General features: G+C 40.6%; 1 protein-coding gene across 1 annotated transcript; it reads right to left on the reverse strand.

Moving 5' to 3' along the window:
* Positions 1-827: 827 nt before the first annotated feature.
* On the reverse strand, positions 828-26,052 carry DNAJC21 (DnaJ heat shock protein family (Hsp40) member C21). Its single transcript, XM_058564257.1, has 12 exons — positions 25,819-26,052; positions 18,301-18,394; positions 16,646-16,769; positions 16,213-16,335; positions 15,533-15,837; positions 14,596-14,747; positions 12,288-12,375; positions 9,591-9,749; positions 9,140-9,182; positions 5,067-5,239; positions 1,841-1,916; positions 828-1,314 (listed from the first exon to the last, which is right to left on the reverse strand). Exons 1-12 carry the CDS (start codon positions 25,913-25,915, stop codon positions 1,150-1,152), a joined length of 1,599 nt encoding a protein of 532 aa, XP_058420240.1. The 5' UTR covers positions 25,916-26,052; the 3' UTR covers positions 828-1,149.
* Between the last annotated feature and the right edge of the window lie 216 nt (positions 26,053-26,268).

The raw sequence follows: 26,268 nt of genomic DNA on the forward strand, positions 1-26,268 counted from the left end.
TGAAGATTCAAAGGCATAAGGAGAGAAATAACTTTGCTGAAGAGAAAATATATATTTCAAGCTAGCGAGTTCAAAGTTACTTTCAAGACCAATTAAAACAACTGCCTATTTAATCCATCCTAGAAATTGACTCGTCACTGATCCACATACTTGACCACGCTCACTTACAACAATCCTCCACATTGCTTTTGATTTAATATTCATCTTTGCTACAGAATAGATGGCATAAATATCAGCCCTATTCAAAAATCTTTCACTAAAAAAGTTTTTCTCCATTGAAAGATGGAAAAAAACTAAATAAAAATCTTCTGAAAATAGTTGAGAAAAAGCCCAAGGCAGAGTAACCCTTGTTAAAGAGTCAGTATAAATTCTGAACCATCTGCTACCTTGATCCATCATGCTTTACAGCTGTCACCATGCCTAAGAAGGAAGCGCCATATAAATTAATTTGCTTCCACCTCCACAATTCAAATCAGAACAAAAAACCAAAAGATATATCTTGTTGATAATTTCCAGTAAAATCTCAAATTAATTCAACATAGTTTTACCTTGAAGAGATATTATTCTTGAAACAAAACCATACCTATTCAATTAGTTTCTTCCTATCCTTGTCCGTGAGGGGGAAAAAAACAGTAATCAACAATAGGTCATTTAGAAATAATTTTAAAATCAAAACCAGAGTCATGCTATCAGGTGGAAAAAAATCTACGACGATTTTAAAACAATCCTGAGTCTCTGACAGATCATTAAGCATAACAAAATACAAAAGCATTGAATTATATAAAAATACTTAATGTGAAATTCACAAAATAAAACAGAAAGGGGCATTTGTATGTGTTAAAATAGTTTAATTCTCCCTGTACATTTCTGTCCACATCAGCCAACAGAAATTAAGAATGCATACTTTATAATATTTACCTGTTTTGAGACATTCAAGTCAATTCAGATGGCAAAAGTAGAATTCAATCACTAGCGAAATGTTTAAAAAATATATATTAAACAAAAAAATGTTTTTACAAGATAAAAAATAATCTTCCACAATGCAATAAATTGCAGATCACTGAAATTTTAACTCTTTAGATGATTTCAGTTCAGTTTTTGGTTTCAAAATCTAAAGACAATCAAAAAGAACAGGCATTGGCAGAATTTCTATCTGTTTTTACGTTTCTCTTTCTTGCTTCGACTACTTGTTACACTGTTTAAAGATGATGATGAAGGTGCTCTTGCATGACCTGTGGCCTTTAGATGGTCAAAAAGCTTATTCCGGGATGGAAACTCACTGTGGCAGGTTGTACAGCTGATAAGAACATCACTCTGAGAAGGGAAAAAATCATAAATAAAAGCAGGTGTTATTATCTAAGAGCAGCATTTTATATTTTCATGTTAAGATTAAATATCGAACAACCGCAAAATAAAGATCTTTTAACAAAATAGACAGCCACCAAGACAGGCTCAACAGAGGCAGCCATTCTTCGAAGTTAAGTCCCATTAACCAACACCATCACCTTGAAGAGTCCTGAGACCTTCAATAGCCGGCACTACATGGACTAGACCAAGGCTCTCGAGTTCAGAGGAACGGAAAACAGAATAGTAACTGTTCTGGTACAGTCTGATATTTCCAATGTGCTTCTTTTTACTTTAAAGGAAAAAAATGACAGTAGCACATACAGAAATTCTACGTTCATCAAGGAAAACTGCTGATGGAGCCACACCTACGCAGCAGGTGCAGAAGGGCTCCCCAAATACGCACTCACATCTTTCAAATTAGAATGAAAAATTTAGATTATACTGCTTCAACAACAAGGTCCGCTGAAGAGATGTCAACCTGACCGTGACCTACCAGAGTCTGTGGGTCAGCAGGTACCTTGACAGACTTTTTTGTCTCTTTGGCTTTCTTTTCTTTGGGTTTAGGAACACTGGAAAATAAATAAAACATTTCAGCATAATTCAATAATAACGTACCCCTTTTAATTGGCATCTTGCTCCCAGGAAGACTCAAGAGTAACATGCACTTTAAAGGCTCACTAATTTTAATGGCCAAGATAATTAATTTTCACATCTCAAATGAACAGCTGTGAAGAGCAACTTGAGAGATCATACTAGATATCAAATTTGACACAAAAATTAAACTATTTACTTAAAACAGTTGAAACACAAGCTAAAACAAGACCCCCAAAATATCTCTGAACTTTTCTTTTTTTTTTTTTTGTGAGAAAGATTAGCCCTGAGCTAATGTCCATTGTCAATCCTCCTCTTTTTGCTGAGGCAGATTGGCCCTGGGCTAACATCTGTGCCCATCTTCCTCTACTTTATATGGGACGCCACCAGAGCGTGCCTTGATAAGTGGTGCATCAGTCCAAGCCCAGGATCCAAACCTGCAAACCCTGGGCCGCAGAAGTGGAGCACACGAACTTAACCACTATGCCACCGGGCGGGCCCTCTCTCTGAACTTTTATACAGTGTGTTTTTGTCAAAAAGGAAAGCACTTAATACTCCACTTATTGAAGCAAACCACCTTCACAGCCAACCAGTAGTATTCACAAATAATCTACGACATTAAGTGTGGTTTCCCAAAAACACAACTTCTTAAACTTGATTCTGTCTATGACAAACATTTCAACAGTTCTATAGTGAGATGAGAAAAATAAAGATATCGTAATGCATTTTTCATAAAATTTGTTCAACATAAAGAATTTTCTTTGGGGCCTGCCACGTGGCGTAGCGGTTAAGTGCGCACGCTCCGCTGTTGGTGGCCTGGGTTCGGATCCCGGGCGCGCACCGAGGAACCACTTGTCAGGCCATGCTGTGGCAGTGTCCCATATAAAGTGGAGGAAGATGGGCACGGATGTTAGCCCAGGGCCAATCTTCCTCAGCAAAAAGAGGAGGATTGGCATGGATGTTAGCTCAGGGCTGATCTTCCTCACAAAAAAAAAAAGAATTTTCTTTTATTAAAAGATTATGTCCTTTCTGCTGATCTGGTGGGTTATCCCCCTTGTATCCTTTAACCCAGAAACTGCCAGCCAGTATAGTCAGTTTCCTCCTATTCCACTTTAACTCCTGAACATTCTTCTATTCAATCTTCCATATAAATTTTAATTTTCCTTAGTCATTTCATACTTTCCCTCATTTGTGATAATCAAATTCTTAGGGTAAAATGTGAGTGCAACTGTATTTACAGAACAGACAGGATGGGTTATAATGAATGAATTATGATGACACTGCCGAACATGTCATAAGTATACTATTCTTCAAGCAGAAACCAAGAGTCTGTATTAAGTTAAATGGCCTACACATTTAAAAGATGCTGATTAGGAATGTAACATGTTATGCAGTTTTCAGCCAGCTTTGAAGGCATCAAGAAAAGGACACAATGGCGTGAAAGGCAACAGATTAACATTACTAATTTGCAAAATATCATCACAGATATGCCACAAACATATCCAAGAAAAGTTAGGATAATATTCCTGGAGAACAAGTTACCATATTATGAAAGACAGTAGCTACATCTCTGAAGTTAATATTTAAGACCTTTATTTTTAAAAGGTACTCTAGACACACACATATTTTTAATGAAGAACTTCTCACTAGGTAGCCAGCGTCTGCGCACTGCAGAGAAGCAGCAGAGGGGCCCACAGAAAGGCACTGGACCTCAGGACAGGGGGTAGGGCGTGCTGTCTATCCCAACCCTGCTGCCCCTCAGCAGCGAAGAAGTCACTTGAATTCTCTGAATCCTTTTCCCACATCAGTAAAATGAGTGGTTTTATTTTCTCAGTGGTTGCCCAAGTCTGACTTTTAATAATAACAACACTTTTCCCTCCCCAAATGAACTCCCATGTAGAGGTACCATGAAAAATAAATGAAAAAATTTTAGCTCTAAATGAAAGAGGTGGTCAGGGGCCTAGAGCCTGGCCTTTTGCCCACCTCTCACGCCCACCCAACAGCCCCCAAGGGACCTTTACAGGACACTTAGGCCCCACGGAGCTACCTGATATGGGTGCCTCCCAAGGAGTAGGCAGACAGGATTACACGACAGCTTCTCCACTTACCAGCTTTTGTCCCCCAGCAAGTCCCTCACCCTGAGACTCAGCATCCCCATTTGTAAAATGGGAACGAACACCTCACATCAGAGTAGTGTGTAACTTCCCCTTCCAGGCTTCCACGCCCACATTGCCAGTTTGTGTAGTTCCTCCTCTTCCTTTTCCCGCAGCTACAGCCCTACTCTAGGTCTCCGCCACACCTTCCCTCGTTTACGCCACCTCAATTCCCTAAACCCCAAGTACACCCCACCGCCCCTTCACTGCTGCTCCAGTGTTAAGCATTTTCAACTCAGGCTCCCACTCTACTCTGTCATTTGAACTCTTCTTCATGGTCCTACATCAGGAACCCGAGGCTACTTACTGCTCGGATCTTTCCTCAAGAAATAAGAAATTACTCTGCTCTAGAGCAACAGAGGAGGATGGGGACAAGAAGGTCAGACAAGGAGAGGACAGAGAGGAAAAGGAATGCAGTCTTCCCTGAGCAAGACTTCCCTCAGCCCACCACTCCGGCCTGGCGCAGCACCGGGATTGTAGGCTCCTTCGGGAGGAAGACTCCAGGCTGCGGACATATATCCTGACGACCTGCTCTGTGGGGCTGAACACAGGGTGACTATCACAAGCACGGAGATTCGGTAAGATGCCGTCACTCCGGAGCACAGCATCTCCTGGAGATGCTCCAGGAGAGTGGGGCACGGCCTCATCAGTAGTCTTCTTCCCATGACATGTCAAGGGTTACTGATCCAGGACAAAAGAAGAACTCAGCAGGATGAGAGAAACAAAAACTGGATCAAAGTTACTTCTTTCTGATTGTGGCCATGTTGCTGAAATGTCTGTGAGCACCCTCCTCTAGCACTCTCTTTCCAACACGCTTCATCTGTACACATATGTATATGTCTGGATATATATATGTCACAGATACATCTAATTTACTTCACCAAGCATGGGAAAAGAGATTTTATTTGATATATAAAAAGATACCCTTACTACCAATATTAAGTAACTGGAAAACAACACGCAACTCTGACTTACCTTTTAGCTTCACTTTTTGGGTCATCACACAGTTCGATAGTCTCTGTGACACTGACACGTCCTTGGGGACTATCTTCCAATTCTTTGGCACTGTCCTGATTTAAGTTGATATCTTTTGGATCAACCTTTACTCCTTCTCCAGTTCCATTTTCATTGAAATTATCATCATAATTCTAGGCAATAAAACATGTACACCATTACAAAATAAATACTATAATAATACTAGCTTCTTATGTTATGTTGCCAAATAGACATAATAAACACTGATAATGTCATGTATACTCTAGTAGGACTAAACCTTCAGGAAATACAAAGGAGAAGCAAATGATAATTTAAGACTATGAATGCTCACTACAGAAATACTAAATTAGGGAAAAACAAATAAAAAATAAACAAATATTCAATAAGTGAACAGTTGAATATATGAATGAAAATTATGAAGCTCTTAAAAATCATGTTTCCAAAGATATTGATTCAATTATGTGAAAAAATACAACATATTATCAAAAATAGAAGAGAGAGGGGCCAGCCCCGTGGCATAGTGGTTAAGTCTGGCACATTCTGCTTCAGCAGCCCGGGTTTGCAGGTTCAGGTCCCGGGCACGGATCTACACCACTCGTCAGCCACACTGTGGCAGTGACCCACAAAATAGAGGAAGACTGGCACAGATGTTAGCTCAGGGCTAATAGTCCTCAACCAAAAAAAGAGAAAGATTGGCAACAGATGTCAGCTCAGGGCAAATCTTCCTTAGCAAAAAAAAAAAAAACAAAAAAAAAGGAAAAGAGAAAATTATACATAACATCTGAACATTTAATTCAACATTAATTAATATCTATAGGCAGAATTAAAGATGATATTTATACTTTTCTATATTTTCCAAATGATCTGCAATGAGCAACTGTTACTTTTACAGTGAGGAAAAAAAGAAAAACCCACAATAACAAACAGGCATTATAAAAGAAACATGCCTGGCAAACACATCATCACTAAGTGCGACTGTTTTGTTTTGGGTAACATGCTGCCACAGTTGCTTTCTCTCCCTCCCTCCCTGTGCTCTCTGCCCATGCATGCACTCTCCCCTGAACTATGGAACAGGCAGATAGCATGACACTTCACCACGTCTCTCCTAAGAACACGAACACTCCCCTCCATCTCCACAGTATCCTCCTCATACTCAAGAGTTTACACTGATATTATCTGTGACACAATCCACAGCCACATCCCAATAATGTCCTTTTTTGTAACCCCTGATAGTGGATACAATCCAAGATCACACGTTGCATTTAGTTGTCATCTCTCTTTAATCTGCTTTATTCCAGAATAGCAGCCCTGCTTTTTTTGTCTTTCATGATATTGACAATCTGATGAGACTGTTTTGTAGAACGTCTCACAGTTTGGGGACATTCTTCCAATTTTGATTTTGATTATTTCTTCATGATTAGATTCAGGTTATACATTTCTAGCAAAAATATTGTATAGATAAAGCTGTGTCCTTCTCAGTATATTACATCAGGAGGCAAAATGTCAGTCTGTCCCATTTCTCAGTGATTCAAGTGTGATTCAAGTCTGATCATTTGGTTAAGGTGGTAATGCCAGATTTTTCTACTATAAAGTACCTTTTTCCTTTGTTAATTAACAAGTAACATACAGAGTGTTACTCTGAGATTGTGTGAATATCTCATTCCCCAATAACTATTCACTAATGGATCTGGCATCTACCGATGATGCTTGCGTGGACCATTTATTACATTAGTGGATGCAGAACAGTGATTTTTCTACTTCTATTACTCCTGCCATTTGCATTTGTACTAATTCATATTCTTCTGTAATGAAGCTTTCCCCTCCGTCTCCTTTCTCCAATTCTTTTTTTAGGCTCAATAAAGATACATGATTTTTTTCTTAAAATCAACATGTAAAAATCTATCACCATTATCCTCTTGATGACTCAAACTTTCCCAAGTTTGGCAGCCCCTTAAGCTGGCTCCTGGGTACTTCTGAAGTATCCACATCAATTTCTGAATACTTCCTTAGTCTCCAGGATAAGATGATCCAGGCTCACCTCACACTTTCCCCATCCCAGTCCTGAAATCAGCCATTTCTCCAAGGACCAAGCCCTGATTCCTTTCAATGGTGAAGGGGATTTAGAAACCAAGATGTGTGTACCAGGTATGCTCATTGCTACTGGGTGTCACTGCTTCTAGGCCCTCACAGTATACATTGCTAAGGCATTTATTATTTATTTTTTTAAATCATGAGCTCACACTGATATCTCCAATTCCAATCTAACACTACACTGCTCTTTCTCTCGTTCTCTTAATCTATGTCTGTATTTCCCTTCTCCCACAAGAGAATCTGTTTCCCAGTAACATTAATATATTTACTCATTTGCTCTATCCTACAATACATACAAAATAGTTTCAGAAATAGCACACCAATATCACCAAAATATCTACTAAGTAAAGTTCAAGATTTATTTTTTTGCAGTTAATTTTGTCTTTAGAACACGTCCCATGGAGGGTGTTCAGAGTACTGTGTTCAAGAGTTGCTTGGATTAATTCTTCCTTTCTGTCAGCCAGGATCATTCATTTGTTTACATTCAATTTCAGTTTTTTGGGTTTTCTTTTACAATCTTTGTTGGCTTATGCAAATTTTTTTTGACCATACAGAAAACTCTCCCAATCTGAAATTTCACGCTTCTCAGTGTTTGCTGCCTCCTGCTTGTTAATCTACCAGTACATGTCTCCACACTTCCTTCCTCTTCAAAAAGAACTTAGAAAATATCAGGAAAAGTGATACATAAACCTAGGTCTGAACTGGAGGTCTCTCCTTGATATAATCAGAAATCACAAATAAGAGATATTATAAAAGAATATAGCTTTGGGGGTAAAAAACAGGGTGGTAAACTGAAGCATTTTGTTGGTAAGAAAATACAAATACACATTTATTATCGCAGTCTGTATGACCTATCCTTCATGACTCAAGATGAGATAGGCTTGGGTTCGGTATAAATCCCTCCCCATTTCATTTTGTCCTTGTTCTAGTGGTTCTGGCACACACAAAGGAGAGAGAAAGTGTTCTGCAGAGTCTTTGGGTAGAAGATGGCATGAGTCATTTTATAAAAGGAACATACAACTTGCTAAGTGGTTTCATAATTGAAGCAAAAAGTTGCAAGTCACAATTTTAACAGTGATTAACTCGTGTGTCACTTATCATTTTTAGAACATGAAACAGATAAAAATTATCAAATATATTATAACCATTTGGATAAATAAGCCAAATCTAAAGTTTTATGAAAAATTATTAGTGTTACCCCTAAATTTTCTTAAAAACATTTTCAGTTTTTAAAAAGAACTATATTTAACACTTAATATAAGCTAATATAATTAGATTATATTACAATGGCACAGAAATCAATCCTATTCTCTTTAAAACCACCTAATATCCTTAGTAAAATGGACAAGCTGAATTTGTTTTTATAGGTTCAAAAACATCCACAGGATTGTGTTATACATATATAACAACACTATATCCTTTTATTTAAAAATAATTCTTAAGACAGAGACTGAATTTGGACCCCAAGTGTGAAATATTTAACCTACTTAAATTTCTGAGTAATTAAATATTTTTTTTAAGAATCACAATCATTACAAGTTTCTAACCAAATATTCCTCTTGCAAAATTTCACTTATGTTGTTGGCAGAATAAACTTAGATATACAATGACCAACCCCTAGATTTTCATATTTTCCTGATTTTAATTATATTGACTTAAAAACTGTCATCACACGTGTCCAGATATTTTTTTTAATATGGTCACTCAGCTAATTAGTATTAGGGGAATTCCACACGCAAAATTTTTAAACACACAGACAATAGTAATTAGGTAAATTAGCTACATACACATAACAGGGGAAAAGTGCTGAAAAAGAAAATATTTTTAACTCCTTTTAATCTATTTTACACTAAACATAAAATTACAGAGTGCAAGTCCCTCTGCTCAATACAGACTACCCTGAATAAAGCACTCCAACTTTATATTTGATATTTAATGTTAATAAAACTTTTTCAACATACCTGTGTTGGTTTCTGTTTCTTTTTTTTCTGTTTTTTAGAAAGCCTAAGAACAAATATAAATCAAAATGTCAAATACTTAACTTTGTGAAGACTTACTAAGTGAAAAGGAAAAATACTGAAACACTAGTGATACAGACAAAAGTAAAATATTAAAAATATTTAATATAAGACATTAAAAGGAAAAGAAATATCATTTTGGAAAATTATAATAACGGTTCAATTGACAGTAATTAGCATATCAATTGCCTAGGTATAAAACTGCTTTTAATATAGTCATAATATATTCTGTAAAAATTATATTTGACATCACATCTTTACCCACTTCAATATTATAAAGTTCCCTTAACTAGAAGAAATGGAGAAAATATTAGCATGACTGAGTAATTTCTTTGAGATAAAACAGCATTCAAATGCAATCTCTAAATGTGATAAGTGACATTTTTAAAAGTACCTTTGTTTTGGTGCATCCTCCATTTCTTCCTCAGAATTGGCATTCAACAAATGTTCATCAGTCTGAGGTCCTGAGAAATTTTCTTCCTCCTCTTCCAACTGTTGTTTTAACAAGGCGACCATTTCCCGATGCTTCTTTGATTTCTCATGATTCCTCATGCTGAAAGAACAACTTGATGTGAGCAACCGCAACAGGATTAACTCATGTGTCACAATGTTGCTGGATGAGTGCAACCAAGTTAAAATTTGCTTTTTTCCCACTAACTAAGCAAAATGTTATGATGCGACAAAGAGCAACAGAACGCTGTCAGGACTTCTCAGGCAGTAAGTATGCTGGACGGCTCACACTACGTTCTTGTTTCCTGTACCCCAGCATTCTCCCTCCCTCTGTCCTTTTCTCTACATATTTTCTTCCTATTTTGGGGGGTCAAATTCTCTATTATTTTTATTTTCTAATTCTTAAAATTCAAGCCTTCTCCATGGTTTCCTCTTAATCACCAAGTATTTGTTAAATGCTTATATGTTCCAGGTCGTGCTGTGGGCTTCGAGGATCACCTAGAAATTACAAGACAACATTCTAACTTGAAAAGGAAGACCCCTTGGATTTGAGAAATGATGATGGGAGGATTTGAAGAACCAGAGTAGTTTACCACCTTTTGCTTTTTTCAACAGCTGTCTTTCACCTCAGGTGAAACGCTGAAGCTACGAGAGTTACATAAACGACAAAGTAGGGAACTTGTGTTCCTATCAACTTCATCTCAGCTGCTCAGATTTGGGTTTTCTAGTTTGGGTTGCTACTCTTCCTTCCCCAAAATACTCCTTCAGATCAAGGTTCCTTGGAGAAATTGGAACATCTTGTGGCAGAAAGTAAGTGCTCAAAAAAATGATTGGGACAAGTCAAAAGTGCATAGGAGCCAGCCTGAAGGAACTCTCACTAACCACATCTGGAAACATTTGAGCATGAAAAGGGCAGTAATGAATTATAAAACACTGAAAAATTCATAAATTCATACTTACAACAGACAGATCAGTGGGTGAAAGGGAGGGCTCCTGTTTAGCACAGAAGGCCAAATGATGACTAATAATGTAGAAGGAGCACTGGCTCCAAAATGAGGCCCCAGAAAAGCCTCATTTTGGGACCATTATAGTGAAGACTGGTACAAGCTGAAATGATCAATGGATGCTAAATCTAAGAAGGAAAGTTTGATGAGAAGCAAAACATTTGCATAGTTTTAAAGTGTCTCCCCACAGAATAAACATGCGATAAGGTAAAACGTGTTGCAAGGGAAAGAACACTAACTCTACAGTGGAAAAACTGGACAATGCCTTGATTGGGTGATCAAAATTATCACCACCAACGAGTGGCAGGAGGACATTATGTGCCTCCAGATACGAACCCCAAGGGCAACACAACACGTTATGGAGTGTTCCAGCTGGGGATGCGTAACTTGAATCTAATCAGGAGGAAATGGACAAAACTAAATTGATCAACACTCTATTAAAAAAATATTTGAAAGGGCCAGTATTCGAGAATATCTATGGCATAGACAAGGGAACTGGTTCAGATTAAATGAGACTAAATAAATAAATGCAATACATGATCCTAGACTGGAAAAATGCTCTACAGGACATTAAAGGATGAACTGACAAAAGTGGAATATGGGCAGTAAATGAGATAAAAGTACAGTATCAGTGTCATAAATTTCCTGAAGTTGACAGCTGTATTGTGATCAAGTAAGAGGATGTCCTTGTTCTTAAGGAATATACACTGAAGGATTTAGAGGTAAAGGAGTATTGTGTATGTAACTTACTGTCAAATTATTCAGGAAAAAACTGTGTGTGTGCACACATGTGCACATAAAGAATGAAAATGCAAATGGGGCAAAATGTGAGCCACAGGTGAATAGGGTGCTCTATATTCTATTCTTGCAACTTGTCTGCAAGTTTCACATCATTTACAAATAAAAAATAAGCTTTTAAATCTCCTTCATTGTTGCTTTTGTTTTCTTGCTAGTTTCTAATCTTTCTGCCTCTCGCCACTTCTCTTGTTCCTCTGTTATTCTTCCCTCGGAGGCTATACAGTAATATCACCTACCACTCCCACCACCCCACTGTCATCCTTTGGCTTCCTCCTTCTTTACTGTACATGTTTTGCCTCTTTTTCCCTTGCTGAGTCCTCTCTCATTTTCTCCCCTATTCTTTCTCACCTCTTTGTAACAGTATCCTTTTTAATACTCCTCTCTTCATCACTGTTCCCATAAGATAAAGTCCTTCCACTTCAGCAAACACACTTTAGGCGGTATGCCTGAAGTTCCTAGGTTGGCAGCGACAGCCTGCCCGAGAGCATGACGGCGGGAGGTGAGTTTGCCACCAACAACAGAGAGACGATTAGCTTTGGTCTAGCCTCCTTGCCTCTGTGACTATACCTTCTTTGCCAAAACAAACAACATTTCCTTCTGGAGACAGTGTACATATTCTAAAAGCAGCTATTACATGGGAATAATGGTGTGAATGAGAAACAGCACAACAGGCTTAAACTGCTGGTACAAATCCCTCTTCCTCCCCTGCTGGACAGAAATCCCCCAGGGCAGCATCTGAGGGCTAGTAATCAACCGCTACAAGCACTTTCTTTTTAGGATTTTCAAAGTGTTACACTTCCCCCCGGAAGAAAAGGTCAGTTCAAAGAGATTCAACTTACGCCTTTTCCGTCTTGAAAGATTTGTCACACGCTGGGCAGTAAAGGCCGTCATAAAGCTCAGCATCCTCGGCCTCATCACTGCCTTTACCTACAAGAGGGAAGCCCACAGTGAGACTCCTGCGTGAGCAGAACACAAACCTAAAACATGTCAACAAATTACATCTCTTTAGTGATGATCTAACACCGCACACAAATCAGAAACTCAAACGTTTGTATTTCCTTATAAAAAACAAATAATGTCTCCAGGATTTGAGTTGACCTTTTAAAAGCAGCACTGAATTACAAGGGAAGGCTTCCAAATAAATCACTTTATCTTTCAAGTTCTTTTCATAAGTCTACTTAGAAGATTCAAAATATTCTCAAAGTCCCGGGTGTGAGGTAAACACAGAAAATCAAATGTCACTTTCATGGTTCTACCACGAAGCAGGTTTATCAACAGAGGTGTTTTAGCTTACCTCATGGACAAGATTTGGTGCAAACACATTTATAACTGTAATCTATTCTTAAATGCTTCAATAAACTTAGCTTATGACATTTCATCATTATTAGACAGACAGGTCATAAAATGGCATGTTACATGTAAAGTTTAATTTTGTCTTTACAGACTTTTTTTATAAGCTTGAAGCTTTATTACAACAAAATAATTACTATCGATAAGTCCACAAAATCTAAGCAACTAAAAAGCTCAATTGAAAGTCTTTGCACAATCTCATATTCTATCTTTATAAGAAACAAACAAGTAAACTGCCATTTGGGATTTATTATGGGATCAATAAAGATCCCAAGATATCTATTCTATATTCTACATTCTGGTTCTTTATAATAAGAGATGTTAATATGATTCTGAGGGACATTTTCACTGAAATCATAAAAGATCAAAATGCATCCAATGTTTAGTATATGGTGTTCTTTTCCAATTGTGTGTACACTTCCAATATATCATACACAAGAATGCTGGATTTGAAGTCAAAATCTAGATCTAAAAATGGTCACATGTTCTCAGCCATATGCTATAGCTTCTCAGAGTCTTAGTTTGCTCATCGGTAAAATGGAGATAATTTTATGAGTGAAATCCGCATTTAATGGGTATCGTGTGAAGATCAAGCAAGATCTTGTATGTGAAAGCACTTTATAAATTGTAAAACTCTACATAATTATGCCCCCTCACATTTGTAGAGCGCTTTATAGTTTTCAAAGCACTTTCACATATACTACTTCTAATTCATTAATAGAACACTTCATTTCCTAATCATTTTGAATGAATAACAGTCTGTCATTTTATCATTTGGGCTACTAGTCTGAAAAACCACATTTGTACATAAGGTAAAACTGATTAAACTATGTTTAGATCATTCAATTTTGTTTCCCAGGGAATAGCTAGAGACAGTGGGGAAAATCAAGTATATCGCTATTCTCGACAATGCCTAATCCTCGCCTTTTAAGGTCGTCACATGCCTGTGCTCTAACGACAGAGGCAGAGAAAAGACACATTTCGGCACACCCAGGAGAGCCCCTTACAAAGTCAGAAATGAGGAAGAATTTATATACACCACATGGACTCCTTTCGGCACAATATCAGCTTTTCTGGAAAGAGTTGCTATTGAAACTTCACCTACTGCTGAATTGCATTTTTTTAAATAACCAGTCAGTTGCACTTGTCAATACATTTACGCAGCCAGAAGCAAAAGTTGTTTGAAATATGGTCAGAAGAGAGTTTGTTACTCAAATTACTGGAATTAGACTACTTCAGTAGACTACCTTTGCCTGGCTCTACAATATTGTTCTTCATTTTAATTATCTGCCACATTTAAAAATTGGGAGATGTCACATAAAAATCCAGATTTCCAGCTCTACTTAAAAACCAAACAAACGGACAGCCCTGGGGGCCTAGTGGTTAAGTTCAGTGTACTCAGCTTCGGTTCCCCAGGCACGGACCTACACCACTTGCTACTGGCCATGCTTTGGTGGCAGCCCACATACCAGACCGGCAACAGATGTTAGCTCAGGGTGAATCTTCCTCAAGCAAAAAGAGGAAGATTGGCGACAGATGTTAGCTCAGGGCAAATCTTCCTCAGCAAAAATAAATAAAATAAAATAAAAAACACACAAACAAGAAAAACCCTGGCAACCCTGGTCCTTGCACCAATCAGCTGATACTCAGGTGTTCTCTGGGTTTTCTTCCTCTCTCCCATTCCCGCTGTCTTATACCTGAGCCCCTTTATTGGCATCTGTAAGCATCCTGAGTGCACAACGCTTGCTCATAAAAACTTATATTTTCTTAAATTTCTTAACGAATGGAGGAAGTTACCATCCTGTCTGTCTTTGAGCTCATGTTCTTCCAGTTCATCTTCGTCTGATCCATCTCCAAACTCCTTTTCATACTGCGCCTCCATCTCCCTGAGCTCCTTTTCCAAATCGGCCACTGTCATCCAGCTCTGTTCTTTGTACTGATCTGCCAATCTAGACAGAAATAGCACAGTCTCACTGACACTGAGAAGCATGTCTCCGCATGCATTGGTTTTACTTACTCTTTAGGCTTAAAACCCATCCCCTAGAGAGCTTCTGCCTCCCAAGTTGCCGATGTTTACAACTTCAAACCTGTGCTTAGTTAAAACTGGGGCAAAGTCACTTAATCTATTATGTGTTATGTGGTTGATTTTAATGGCTCTACTAGAGAATGGGTTTTGAAACATATAACTCTTAGCAACTTATTAAAAGTCTTTAGAGCAGTTTAAAAACTTTAAAGGCATTAAAATGAACCAAATATCTAAAAGCAGACCGACAGAGAGGCGGTACTCTCTGGTGGGTAAAGCAAGGCCACTGGACTGACTTCCGGGGTCCAATTCTCGCCTCTGCGATGTACCAGCTATGTGATCTTGGGCCTGGCTGTCTTGTTTCCTCAAAAGAATGAGGATAAAAACCCGAACTTACTTCACAGAATTGTTGTGAGAAAAGCACTCAGAACAGGGCCTTGTACCGAGTAAGAATTAACGTTACTAGTTATTAAATTTTACACGAGTCTGTAAAGGATCTCAAGCATAAAGGGCCTCTGAAGGAAAACATCCAATTGACAAGAAACAGTACTTTGCAGTAGATGAAAAAACACCGTCCAATGCCAGGATTGAGAACAAGAAAGGACGAAGCCAGGAAGGCTTTAACCCAACACGAAAGCACCACGTCAGGTGTCTAGTGGTTTCCTCGGACCCCCACACCTGTATTCAGAAAAGGCTGCAGGCACTACGTACTTCGCCTGCTTTAGCTGCTGCTGCCGCCTCATCTCCTCAGCCCTCCTCGCCTTCTCCGCGTTCTGCTCCTCCACAAGCTTCCGATGAGCCTGCACTCTTTTATCTCTTTTCCGAATGAAAGCTACCAGCTGCCGCACAAGCTCGTTCTTCTCTTTCCTTGCTTTGTCTCGCATCTTTTTGTTTTCTTTTTCCATGGCTCGTTTCTCCCAGCGGTTTGAAGCTTGTCGTGTATCATATTCTTCCTTCCAAGCAAAGTTCTTTTGAGTACAGAAACTCTGCCAATAAGCGTAGAAAGGATGGACTACCTAGTGACACAGAAAATAAGTAAAATGCTAGTTTTTTACTTAGATTTTTTTTTTAGTAAGGCAGCAAATATTAGTGATGCAGAACATCTTCTAACCTTCTTTTTATATATATATATAACACTGCTATTAATCAATGGAAAAGACAGTCCTTTTAAGGCTTTAGGGAATAAATCACTCGTCAGAGGAAATTAATGGGATGGGACCATGGTCAATAAATAGGGAAAAGTAAAGCAGGGAGGCCACCAGGAAAGAAGAGAGAGGAAGAAAGTCACAAGATAGGACCGAGAACTAGAATCTACTTTTTAAAATAAAGGAATGGGGAAAAGACACACCAATAAATGTTAATTATAAAATGGCAGTGCATTCTGCTTTTACCGTATCATAGTCACTCTGGGAATCTCCAAAAGTTGGGAAATCCTCAACATCTTCTTCTAACACTGATTCTAGTTCTTCCTTTGCAATCATTTCAAAAGCATTACGATACACCGTATAAAAGCCCTAAAACACAGTAACAGAAACACAAATTCTTAGCACTTTTGTAGTCTAACCGCAGAATAAGATTTTAAAACATAACATGGGGAAACTTTGAAGTTAAAGAACTACAGGCCCGAGCTCTGTCCCTGAAAGTACATTTAGGTTTCAACTGGAGGTTTTTATCTGCTGACAGTTTCAATACAAATCAATGCTTTTTCAGTTTTCAAAATGAACGTTGTTTCAACTTTCTATTATAGAATAATTTTAACGACTCTCCTTGTGATTGAAAGTCTTGTGCCTGACAAGAAATTACGAGTGAGTTCATTTATCTTACCTTTTCATCATCTCCATAACCAGAGTAACAGGTAACAGTGAAATAGTGAAGCAAGTCTAAGCTGTCATCTTGATATTCTCCATCAAGCCCACCTTTCAGTAGAGCTTCTCTATGATTATCATACCTAAACAAAAAAAATTAGCGTCGTCAGTGAAGGCTGAATAAATGAGAACTCAAAAGGACTCCTTACTCTGAAAGAGGCAAAATGTTATTATTGTACAATTTAATGTGTCCAATCCACAATCAAAAATTTTTAAGAAAAATATCAACAAGAAAGACTTAATCTTCCACAGAACTGCTGATTAAAACCATGACCAACTTCTAATACATTATAGGCATTCTACAGTAACAGCCCATATGAACAGGGGAATTTAATAAGCCTGGAAATTTCCATGACTCTTCCAGAAGCATTTTCACAGAAAAGAAACATTACTAAATAGGACAGTACAGGACATCATCTGGTCCACAGACTAATCATACATCTGTGATCTGGAAATTTACCAACATATACAAGAGTAAGACTTCCTATGTTTATGTAAACAATCTAGGAGCTTCACACAAACAAAATCACTCCTCATAATAACTTAGTTATTATCCCCAAAGATATCACGAGAAATTGAAGCTCAGTGATATTAAATAACCTGTTGCCATAATCATAGAGCCAATAAGCAGCAAAGCAGACCAGGTCTCCTGCACTGGCAGGACCATGCTCCTCGCCACTGTACAGTACTGCCTCCAGAGAACAGCAGAGTCACTAGCTAAGAGCTTTACATAAAAGGACAGAGAATCCTTGGGATAGGAAAACCACCTAACATCTAGACAAGAGGCTAGAGCAAAAGGGGAAGTCAGAAAAGAATTTCAAAGTTCCAAAAGGAAGGCAAAAGCGTTTCTAAGGCCAGACCTCCAAATTCCTTGGGAGGAGAAAAATTTAGGATGCTCTGGCTTTCATATAAAAGACAATTTGACAAGAAGTTTCTTTACAGTCTTTTTCTCTTGACGCCAGCCAGGCTATACACTGCTTAACACACAGAAGACTTGCACAGTAGCAGTGAACACCCACCTGCTCTTTCTAACAGCAGGATCTTGCACAGTTATGTCAGGACTTAAAACCTACTCCTTTGTAGCAAAAAGTTCATCTAGAATCTGAAAACTCAGAACTTCAAACATGGAAATTTTTGTTTGGAAAACAGTATTCAATTATCAGGTCATCATTAATAAAAGTATCTGTCACAGATGCAGAAGCTTAACTTAATTTCCTCATATAAAGTAGTTCTTTGGAAAATATTACAATTCTGGTATTAAAACACTATATCTGTTCTCTAAGGACAAGTCAACATTCTTCCTTGTCTGACATCAGTGAATCTGTCACACACCAAAGGGACACCATTTAATGAGAAGTCACTTTATAAGCATCAAAATTAAAGCTAATATTGCCAAACTTTGTTTCATCACCCATAAAATCAGATAGCTGGCGTAATCATCTCTACGGTTCCTCCCTACCCAAATACTGTATTTTATATCATGAATAGGTGACAGATGCTTCAGAACACACCAAAACCCACTTAACATATTAAATTAAAAAAAAAAAAAAACCCTCTACTGACAACTGTTCCCAACACAACACACTAGGATAGGAGGGACAGCGTGATGCTCACCATGCTCTTTCCTGAGGGTCACTCAACACGTCATATGCTGCTTGGATTAATTTAAATTGTTCAGCTGCTTCTGCGGCATTATCCAGATTTTTATCTGTTGAAATAAAATCACAGAAATTTAGTCATCAAAAAAGTAGATGGGCCAGCCCGGTGGCACAAGCAGTTAAGTGCGCGCGCTCCGCTGCGGCGGCCCCACATGTTCGGATCCCGGGCGCACACCAATGTACTGCTTGTCAGGCCATGCTGTGGCAGCGTCCCATATAAAGTGGAGGAAGATGGGCACGGATGTTTGCCCAGGGCCAGTCTTCCCCAGCAAAAAAAAGAGGAGGATTGGCAGATGTTAGCTTAGGGCCGATCTCCTCAAAAAAAAGTAGAGGACAGAATCTACAAGGGATCTCTTCCATCACAAATGCCGTAAAAAGATGAGGAGTGTACCAAACAAAGAAAAACAACTGGGGAAAAGCAAAGAGATACTCAGTGACAGATGATAATCAGGATCTGTTGTAATTATCTACTTGAGTAGAAATTTCATGCTTTTCTGGAAATCTCAGGTTATGACCGAGCACTCAATCCGGATATCCACAAATGGAAAATCCTGAATAGTATACATTTTATTTTCAGAAGGAACAAAATATATATATCAAATCAGTTATAGAAAGACTATTATTTAGTGATAGATTATGTTTATTGTTCATACTGTCTTTAAGTTTTTCTTTCTTATCAACATATACTGAAATAAATCTCATAAAGTTTAAAAAATATATACTAATGAAAATATGTACTAATTATTCTTCCTTTCACTGTGCTTCCTTAACCATGGAGTTCAGAAAGCATCTTAGCCTCAGGGTGGTAGGCAACTTCCAAGACGGCCCTCAAAGATCCCCACCTCCTGGCATGCGTAGTCCCCTCCCAGGTCACCAGGGTCTGTGTGACCACCAGCAGGCAGAAGTGATGATGGCACAGTACATTACTTCTGAGAAGAGATTATAAAAGACTGGTTTCCCTCTTGGGCTCTTGTTCTCTCGGATCACTCTGGGAGTAGTCAGCTACCACAGCATGAAGACGCTTAGGAGAAGCCCACGTGGCGAAGAATGGAGGCCTCCAGCCCACAGCCAGAAAGAAACTGAGGTCTGCCAATACCATGTGAGTGAGCTGCAAAGTGGGTTTTCCCAGACAGTGAAGATACAACCTCATGAGAAACCTTGAGCCAAAAAAACCTACCTAAGCTGTTCCCAGATTCTGACCCTCAGAAACTGTGTGAGTCCATATAATGAACGTGTGCTGTGTTGGTTGTGTAAGCCTTAAGTTTTTGGTAATTTGTTCCACAGCAATAGATAGCTAATACACTCAGAAAGTAAAATATTTTGAATCTACTATGGAGCACACCAAAGTTCGTTAAGCTACAACTCAATACTTGCCCTCTAAGAGGCTAGAAGAAAATATGACAGAAATGTATCCCCTACAAATAGTCTTGCAGCCTTAGAACAAGGCCCTCGAGGGCATCCTGCCTCCTCTTCTCAGGCACCATCACACGGGGCCAAAATCCTTCAGGTGGTCTCTGCTCAACAACTAACACTTTCTCAAGTGCAGCAATTTGCCATAGCTCTTTTTGCTAAGATGCTTTAACATAAAAAACTTGCAATATTATTTCAGAGTCATGGTCCCTTGAAATTGAAAGAAGTAAACAAAATCTCCATCCCTGTAGCCTAGCTGTATGTGAGAAGTAATACGTACCAATCTAAATCCCCTTCCATGGTGCAGCCCATCTGAAGACAGCCAACGGGTCACCTCCTAGTCCACCTCTTCTTCGGACTAAATACGCCAATTTCTTATGCACACCATAATCCTCTACCTCCCATGTGGGCAAAGACAGGCACTGACAATCAAGCAGCCATTCACTACTTCCCTTTCTTAACACTCTACTCTTAATGACTATAGCTAATTACATTAGTTTTTAGCAACATCACACATCATTCTGAATTCATAGCTGACAAAGTTACAAGTATTTTTCATATTACTGACAAGCCAAGTGATAATTGTATAATGGATTTTTTCTTAACTCAAATATAGCACTGAATCCATTCTGTGGCAGACACTACAGGTTAGGTCATCCAACACCCCTCCCCCTTTTCTCTTGCATCCTTTATTATGGAGGCTGGATAAGCTACAATACTTGCTGTTGGGAATGGCCATATGATACAGTTCTGACCAATGAGATGAAAGCAGAAGTCTATTAGTATATTTTTTTTCTTCCCTCTTTCTTCTTGCCTTGTATGTGAACATGATGGCTGGAGCTTCAGCAGCTACCTTAAGACAATGAAGGAAAAGCCAAGAGATTCACAGTGACATCACTGAACCACTGACACACTGCCAACAGGCATCTACCTCCACGCCTTCTTGTAGGGAGGGGAAAAAACGGCTTAATGGCTTAATTTATTTAAGCCGTTGTGATCAGGTCTTCCGTTATTTCCAACTAATACCCAATTCCATCTTGTTGTGGCCCTGTTGAAATCAGGTTCTAGGTAGTACAGGACACTCAGTGCCCTGCTGTAATTATTTTACATTTTGATTACCACTTAGTGACAAACTACTAGTTGCCTATCCAGTATCTGTTCTCCTCTTCGACCTAACAAAACCCCAATTTGTTCACAGCGATAATGTACTCAGTTAAAAACTTCACCTCCCCAGACTGTCTTGAAGTTGGGGTTATCAGGTGACCCAGTTTTAGCCAAACAGATATAAATGCACATTTACTAAGTGAAGCATCACAGGAAAGACTCTGTTTTCCAGATGAAAGGGATGCGCTTTGGTGGCACTCACCTTATGCTCTTAACCCAGCCCCTGTGTCCTGCTCAAAGCCGGGTACAATGCCTGCAGGTGGATTATGAGGATTGAGACAGAGACTGCTAGTTCATCCCCTTCTTTTAGTAACAAGCAAATCCTGATTTTATGGTGGGCACCTGGTCCCAGAATAAAGACTCCATTTCTCAGTCTCCTCTGAAGCTTAGGCGTGATCACATGACTAACCTCTGATCAATAACATCTGTAAAAGTCTTCTATGATAGCTTTTAAGAATCTTCCTTAAAAGGCAGCCAGTACACACTCTCTGTCCGTGCTATACCCTTTCCTCCTCCATTCCTCCATTCTGCTGCCTGGACGATGAGTGAGGGCCCATCTGAGGACGCTGAGCAGAGAATCCAAGGACCTCACGGGGGAGAACTGTTATATGGGGCTCGTCTATCTCCGCACCTCTACATGAGAGAGCAACAGCCATCTACCTCTGAGGCTTAATTGCAAGGACTCGAGCCCTATCGTCAGGATGATGGAGCAGGTCTTTGACAGTTTCATCAAGCAGCCAGAGCTATCAAGATGGGCCACCTCTGGATTTCTTGTTATGTGAGAAAAATAAAATGACTATTTGGTTTAGCTACCATAGCCAGCTTCCTGTCACATGCAGCTGAACACAATTCTATTATGCCTTCAAGGTGCGAGTCCAGCTAAACATAGTCATGATTTCTACAACTTCATCAAATCATTCATAAAATTTTTGTCAGACAAATAAAAAAGCAGAGTTCAAATTAAAGGAGAATGGCAGAAAGTGTCAGCAAATAAATCTTCCCACATAAAACAAAAAAGGTGACTGTCCGGGGGTGGTAGGTAGGTGGTTCTTCAACTTTTAATCAGTACTGTACTCTGTTGTCCTGTTTCTTCCCACTCCCTTCTTTCCTCCTCCAAAGAAGTCTGGAGAAAGCCAAAAATTTTAAACACATAAAACCCATCAATGTACCACCTGAAAATAAGATCTAATCTCTTACTGAAGCTACTTTCTTAAATAATTTTTTCAATCTGTCATGTGGCTTTTTATTTCACTTAAATATACTTGAACTGGCTGACTATAAGGTGGAACTGAGATCTAAAAGCATGAGTGCAATAAGTTAAAAAGCAATAATTAAAAAAAAATGGATGGACCGGCCCCGTGGCTTAGCGGTTAAGTGTGCGTGCTCCGCTGCTGGCGGCCTGGGTTCGGATCCCGGGCGTGCACCAACGCACCGCTTCTCCAGCCGTGCCGAGGCCGTGTCCCACATACAGCAACTGGAAGGATGTGCAGCTATGACATACAACTATCTACTGGGGCTTTGGGGAGAAAAAATAAAAAAAAAAAAAAAATGGAAAGCCCACATTTATTATTAGCCAAATGCAAAAGCCACAGGTATTGTAAATCCATTCATCAAAGTTTAAAGGGCATTCTCACACTGTTCTTAGTGCTTTTCTCTTGATCCACTCTCACCCTCTTCAACTCCTTCCCAAACCTTTTTCCAGTGCCTTCTGGAAAATTTCATTGATCATGCCTTATAAGCCCTGCCTTGACGCCAGGCTCCCTGAGAACCAGCCACAGCCCTCATCCGGTGGGCCTGGTGCTGGAGCTGGCATCCTCCTGGTCACTAATCCTTTACTCAGCCCTGAGGACGAACAAGCATTCCTTCCAGATTCAGACCATTTGGCAATCCCACCTTCTTCCCCTCCTTCTCACTGTCTACTCACCTCCCAGCCACTCTGCTTTACCCAAACTGAGAATTCTGGCACTTGATTCAGTTTCCATCTCCAGGTCCCAACACCACCCTGGGTGACTTCAGTGTACCTTGACCTCCTGGTCTCCCTACCTCTGGTCTCACCTGCTCCAATCCATCTCCCCACTACAGCCAGAGAGATTTGTGAAAAACATAAACCTATCATTTCCCCTGCTTCCAACTCGTCACCGGCTTCCCAATGCCTGCCCTTAGGTTACAAGTCAACCTACCTAATCCAGGTTACCACACCTTTAAGACCTGGCCCCTGCTGACCTGGCCATGCTCCCCTCTTTCCCCTTCCTGGGCTCTGCCATGCTTCCTCTTGCCTCCCTCCACATGTATTCCCTGCATTCCCGCTTTAGGTCTCAAACTAGATGTCACTTCTTCAGGGACGCACATCTATCCCACCCACACATAAACCCAGTCCAGGCTGGGTGCATGTGCTCATAACCACCTTGTATTTGCCCTCATACCGTCCTGAGTTCCCTGGATTGAAACTGCCTGTTTTCCTCTCTGTCTCCCCGAAGACTGTACATGCCAGCAGAGCAGACACCATTCCTGTCTCATTCACACAGTAAAGTGCTCAGGGAATATCCATCAGGTGAATTATTGAAAGCCTGCCCTTCACAAGGAATGATCTCACTAGGCAGTACTGTTGGCCCTACTGGAAATTATTCTCAGTTCCTCAATAAAAGAAATGAAGGTAATTTTTTTTTTTAACAATGAAACGGGCAGCCTTTCCATTTGAGGTACATATTATTCTTTGAAGGAAAGCCCATATGTTAACCTCAGAAACATCTAACACAGTACCTTGCACACAGAATGAAATTAAGCATTTGTTTAGTGACAGACTTAAATTAATGAGCCAGTAAAGCAATGCATATGAAAACCATGAGTCTCCCGCGGAAATATTTATCGTTTAAATGTATAGGCATCTTCAAACCAAAAGATATTGAGGATGCTACGAATTATAATGACATTCAGTGAAGATATTCACATTTAGTTCCTAACAGATTTGGTTTCAAAGTAGTTAACTGATATTTTAGTAACATTTGCATACTTCTTCCTTTCTTCCCTGCACTGATTTCCAATTAATCACCAAATCTGGTCATTTTTCCTTTGCAATATCGCTTCAACCCAGCCTTAGCCCACCCACTGACCCCAGGCCTGGCTTTGTCCCTTACCTTCCCACAGTGGACTCTACCTGACTTCTGTCTCCGCCCCTCTTCAATCCACTCAGTTGCCTTCATAGAACCTTCCCAAGACATCTTAAGAAAGCCAGCCTCAACTCTCCATTACTGGAAAAACAAATTTCACAGTCCTTAGCCTAACATTCAAGGCCCTTTACAATCTAACCTCAAAACTACTACTCAAAACGTTTTAATATTGTCATCAAAATTATACATGCATTTGGTCACAAGCACTAATGCTCTTCCTCACATTTTTCCACCCAGAGAGTCAACGAATTCCTAACTTCCTTCTAATTCCTAACTCGATTTCTAATGGTAACCCCTCTTATTCCAAGAATATGCTTCTACACTATTTTTGGATTAATTTTGGATATAGTCACTGACTTCCTGCTGTGATGAACATTTAGCTCATTTACCTCTTCCTTTCCAATATATATCAGATTTTTTTAGTTCCTTAAGTAACAAACTCATACCTTTATTTCTTGTCCCATCAACTGTAGACATCACCTTCTGACTTGCTGACTTTGCTTTCCTTCAGCTCTTCTCCCAACCCCTGTTTTCAGACTTCCAATAAGCACTGCCTTCAGTTAAACTGTCCCATGAGACATCTCTTGTCCCTCACGGTGCTCCTCCCCATACTGTTAAGTTCACTTTTCCCAATTCCATTTCCCTAGGATCCAGCTAAAGCCCAGGCTCCTCTACCAAGCGGAAGCCTCACCACCTCTGAGTACACAGGGAAAACTCCCTCCCGTGAATTCCTGGGGCATTCATTACTTGTTCTATTAATCCAACCACCAATTATATACGTTGTGCTATTTCGTTTGCACTTGTATTTAACTCTTCGTGTGTGCACAACGTGGTTTCCCAGCAAGACTCTGAGGTCTCTGTCTTAGCATTTCAGAACCTACAGAGTAGTGACTCGCATGTACTGGACACTTTATAAACGTGCCTATTGGTCAGTGCTAATATGCAAGCCTCTTCTAAACCTCAAAAGCTGAGATTCAACTACCGTCTTAGTTTCCCAGTCTGGAAGATCAGATGACTTCACAAAAGTCACACAGGCCTGGACCACAATCAAATAAAACATCCAAACTTAGAAGCATAGTTCTAAGTAAACATACAAACTTCACTAGGGGAGACACCCAATTAAAACTTTTCATCGGCGGAAAATCCGAAGAACAGGGTCTGCTCAAACAGCCTACTAAAAGACAAAAAAAGGCATAGGTATTGAAAAGACTTTTTGCTAGGTCTTTTGTCGTAATTTTCATAAGAAAGAAGCCATAAATTACACTTAAGCAGCTGGATTGCGTGATGAAGTTACGGACAGCCGAGGAAAAACCCGAGGAAGCGGAGCGGCAGGGGACGAGCCTGAGGAAGAACTGGGTTGAGAGCTCAACTCCTCCCCACTCGGCGGTGTCTACGAAGGGGTGGGAGGAGCAGGTGAAGTCGCTAGAATGTTGTCTTTCTCCATCAAGTGGCAATGCGGGAAGCGGAGGGCGAGGTGGGAGAGAGGTCTGGGAACGGATGGGATGCCCGGAGCGAGTGAAGCCCGGGGGTGGAGAGGACGCTCATCCGCAGAAGGACCGCGCAGGGGCCACCTGGCCGGGGGCCGGGCGCGGGCACGGTTTCCAGGGCGAGGGGAGTTACAGGGCGGGTAGGTCGAGGCACAGCCAGGTTCCCAGAGTTATTCCGGGGAGAGGAGTGGGAAAGGTCGCGAGGCCACGGGTTTGGAGAGGGGCCGGCGGTGGCGGAGTAGTTACCCGGGTGCCATTTCAGGGCCAGCTTCCGATAGGCCTTCTTGAGCTCCTCCTCGCTGGCGTCGCGCCGCACCCCCAGCGCCTCGTAGTGACACTTCATCGCCCGGCCAGGCAGGGGGCTGGGGCCGGGGCCCGGGGCGGGGCCGGGGCCCGGGCCGAAGTGGTGGTGGCGGCACTGATGGTCCTCTCCTGCGGCGGGAGCCTGGCGCCCGCTCCGGGCCAGCCAGCGAGCGCGGCGGCGGCGGCGGCGGCGGCGCGGGGCAGCGGAGGCGCGCGGCGGCGACAAGCGGCGAGGGCTGCGGCACGCGGGCGCGCGGAGGGGGCGGGGCCGGCGGCCGCGGCTCCGCATGGGCGGGGGGAGGGCTCAGTTCCGGAAAAGCCGCGCGGGAGGGAGGCGGGGCCGCGCGGGTGGGAGGCGGGACCGCGGCGGGTGGGAGGCGGGACCGCGGCGGG

The sequence above is a fragment of the Diceros bicornis genome, chromosome 20 (assembly GCF_020826845.1).
Source record: "Diceros bicornis minor isolate mBicDic1 chromosome 20, mDicBic1.mat.cur, whole genome shotgun sequence".
NCBI classification, from domain to species: Eukaryota; Metazoa; Chordata; class Mammalia; order Perissodactyla; family Rhinocerotidae; genus Diceros; species Diceros bicornis.

What these genes read in the sequence shown, in the direction of transcription:
- DNAJC21 (XM_058564257.1), bottom strand. Translation starts at nt 25,915, where the DNA reads ATGAAGTGTCACTACGAGGCGCTGGGGGTGCGGCGCGACGCCAGCGAG. An exon ending in CCCAGAGTGACTATGATACG is followed by an intron (nt 15,838 to 16,212) that starts GTAAAAGCAGAA and finishes CTGTGTCACTAG; the next exon opens with GTAGTCCATCCTTTCTACGC. An exon ending in GCTCAAAGACAGACAGGATG is followed by an intron (nt 12,376 to 14,595) that starts GTAACTTCCTCC and finishes TCCCTCTTGTAG; the next exon opens with GTAAAGGCAGTGATGAGGCC.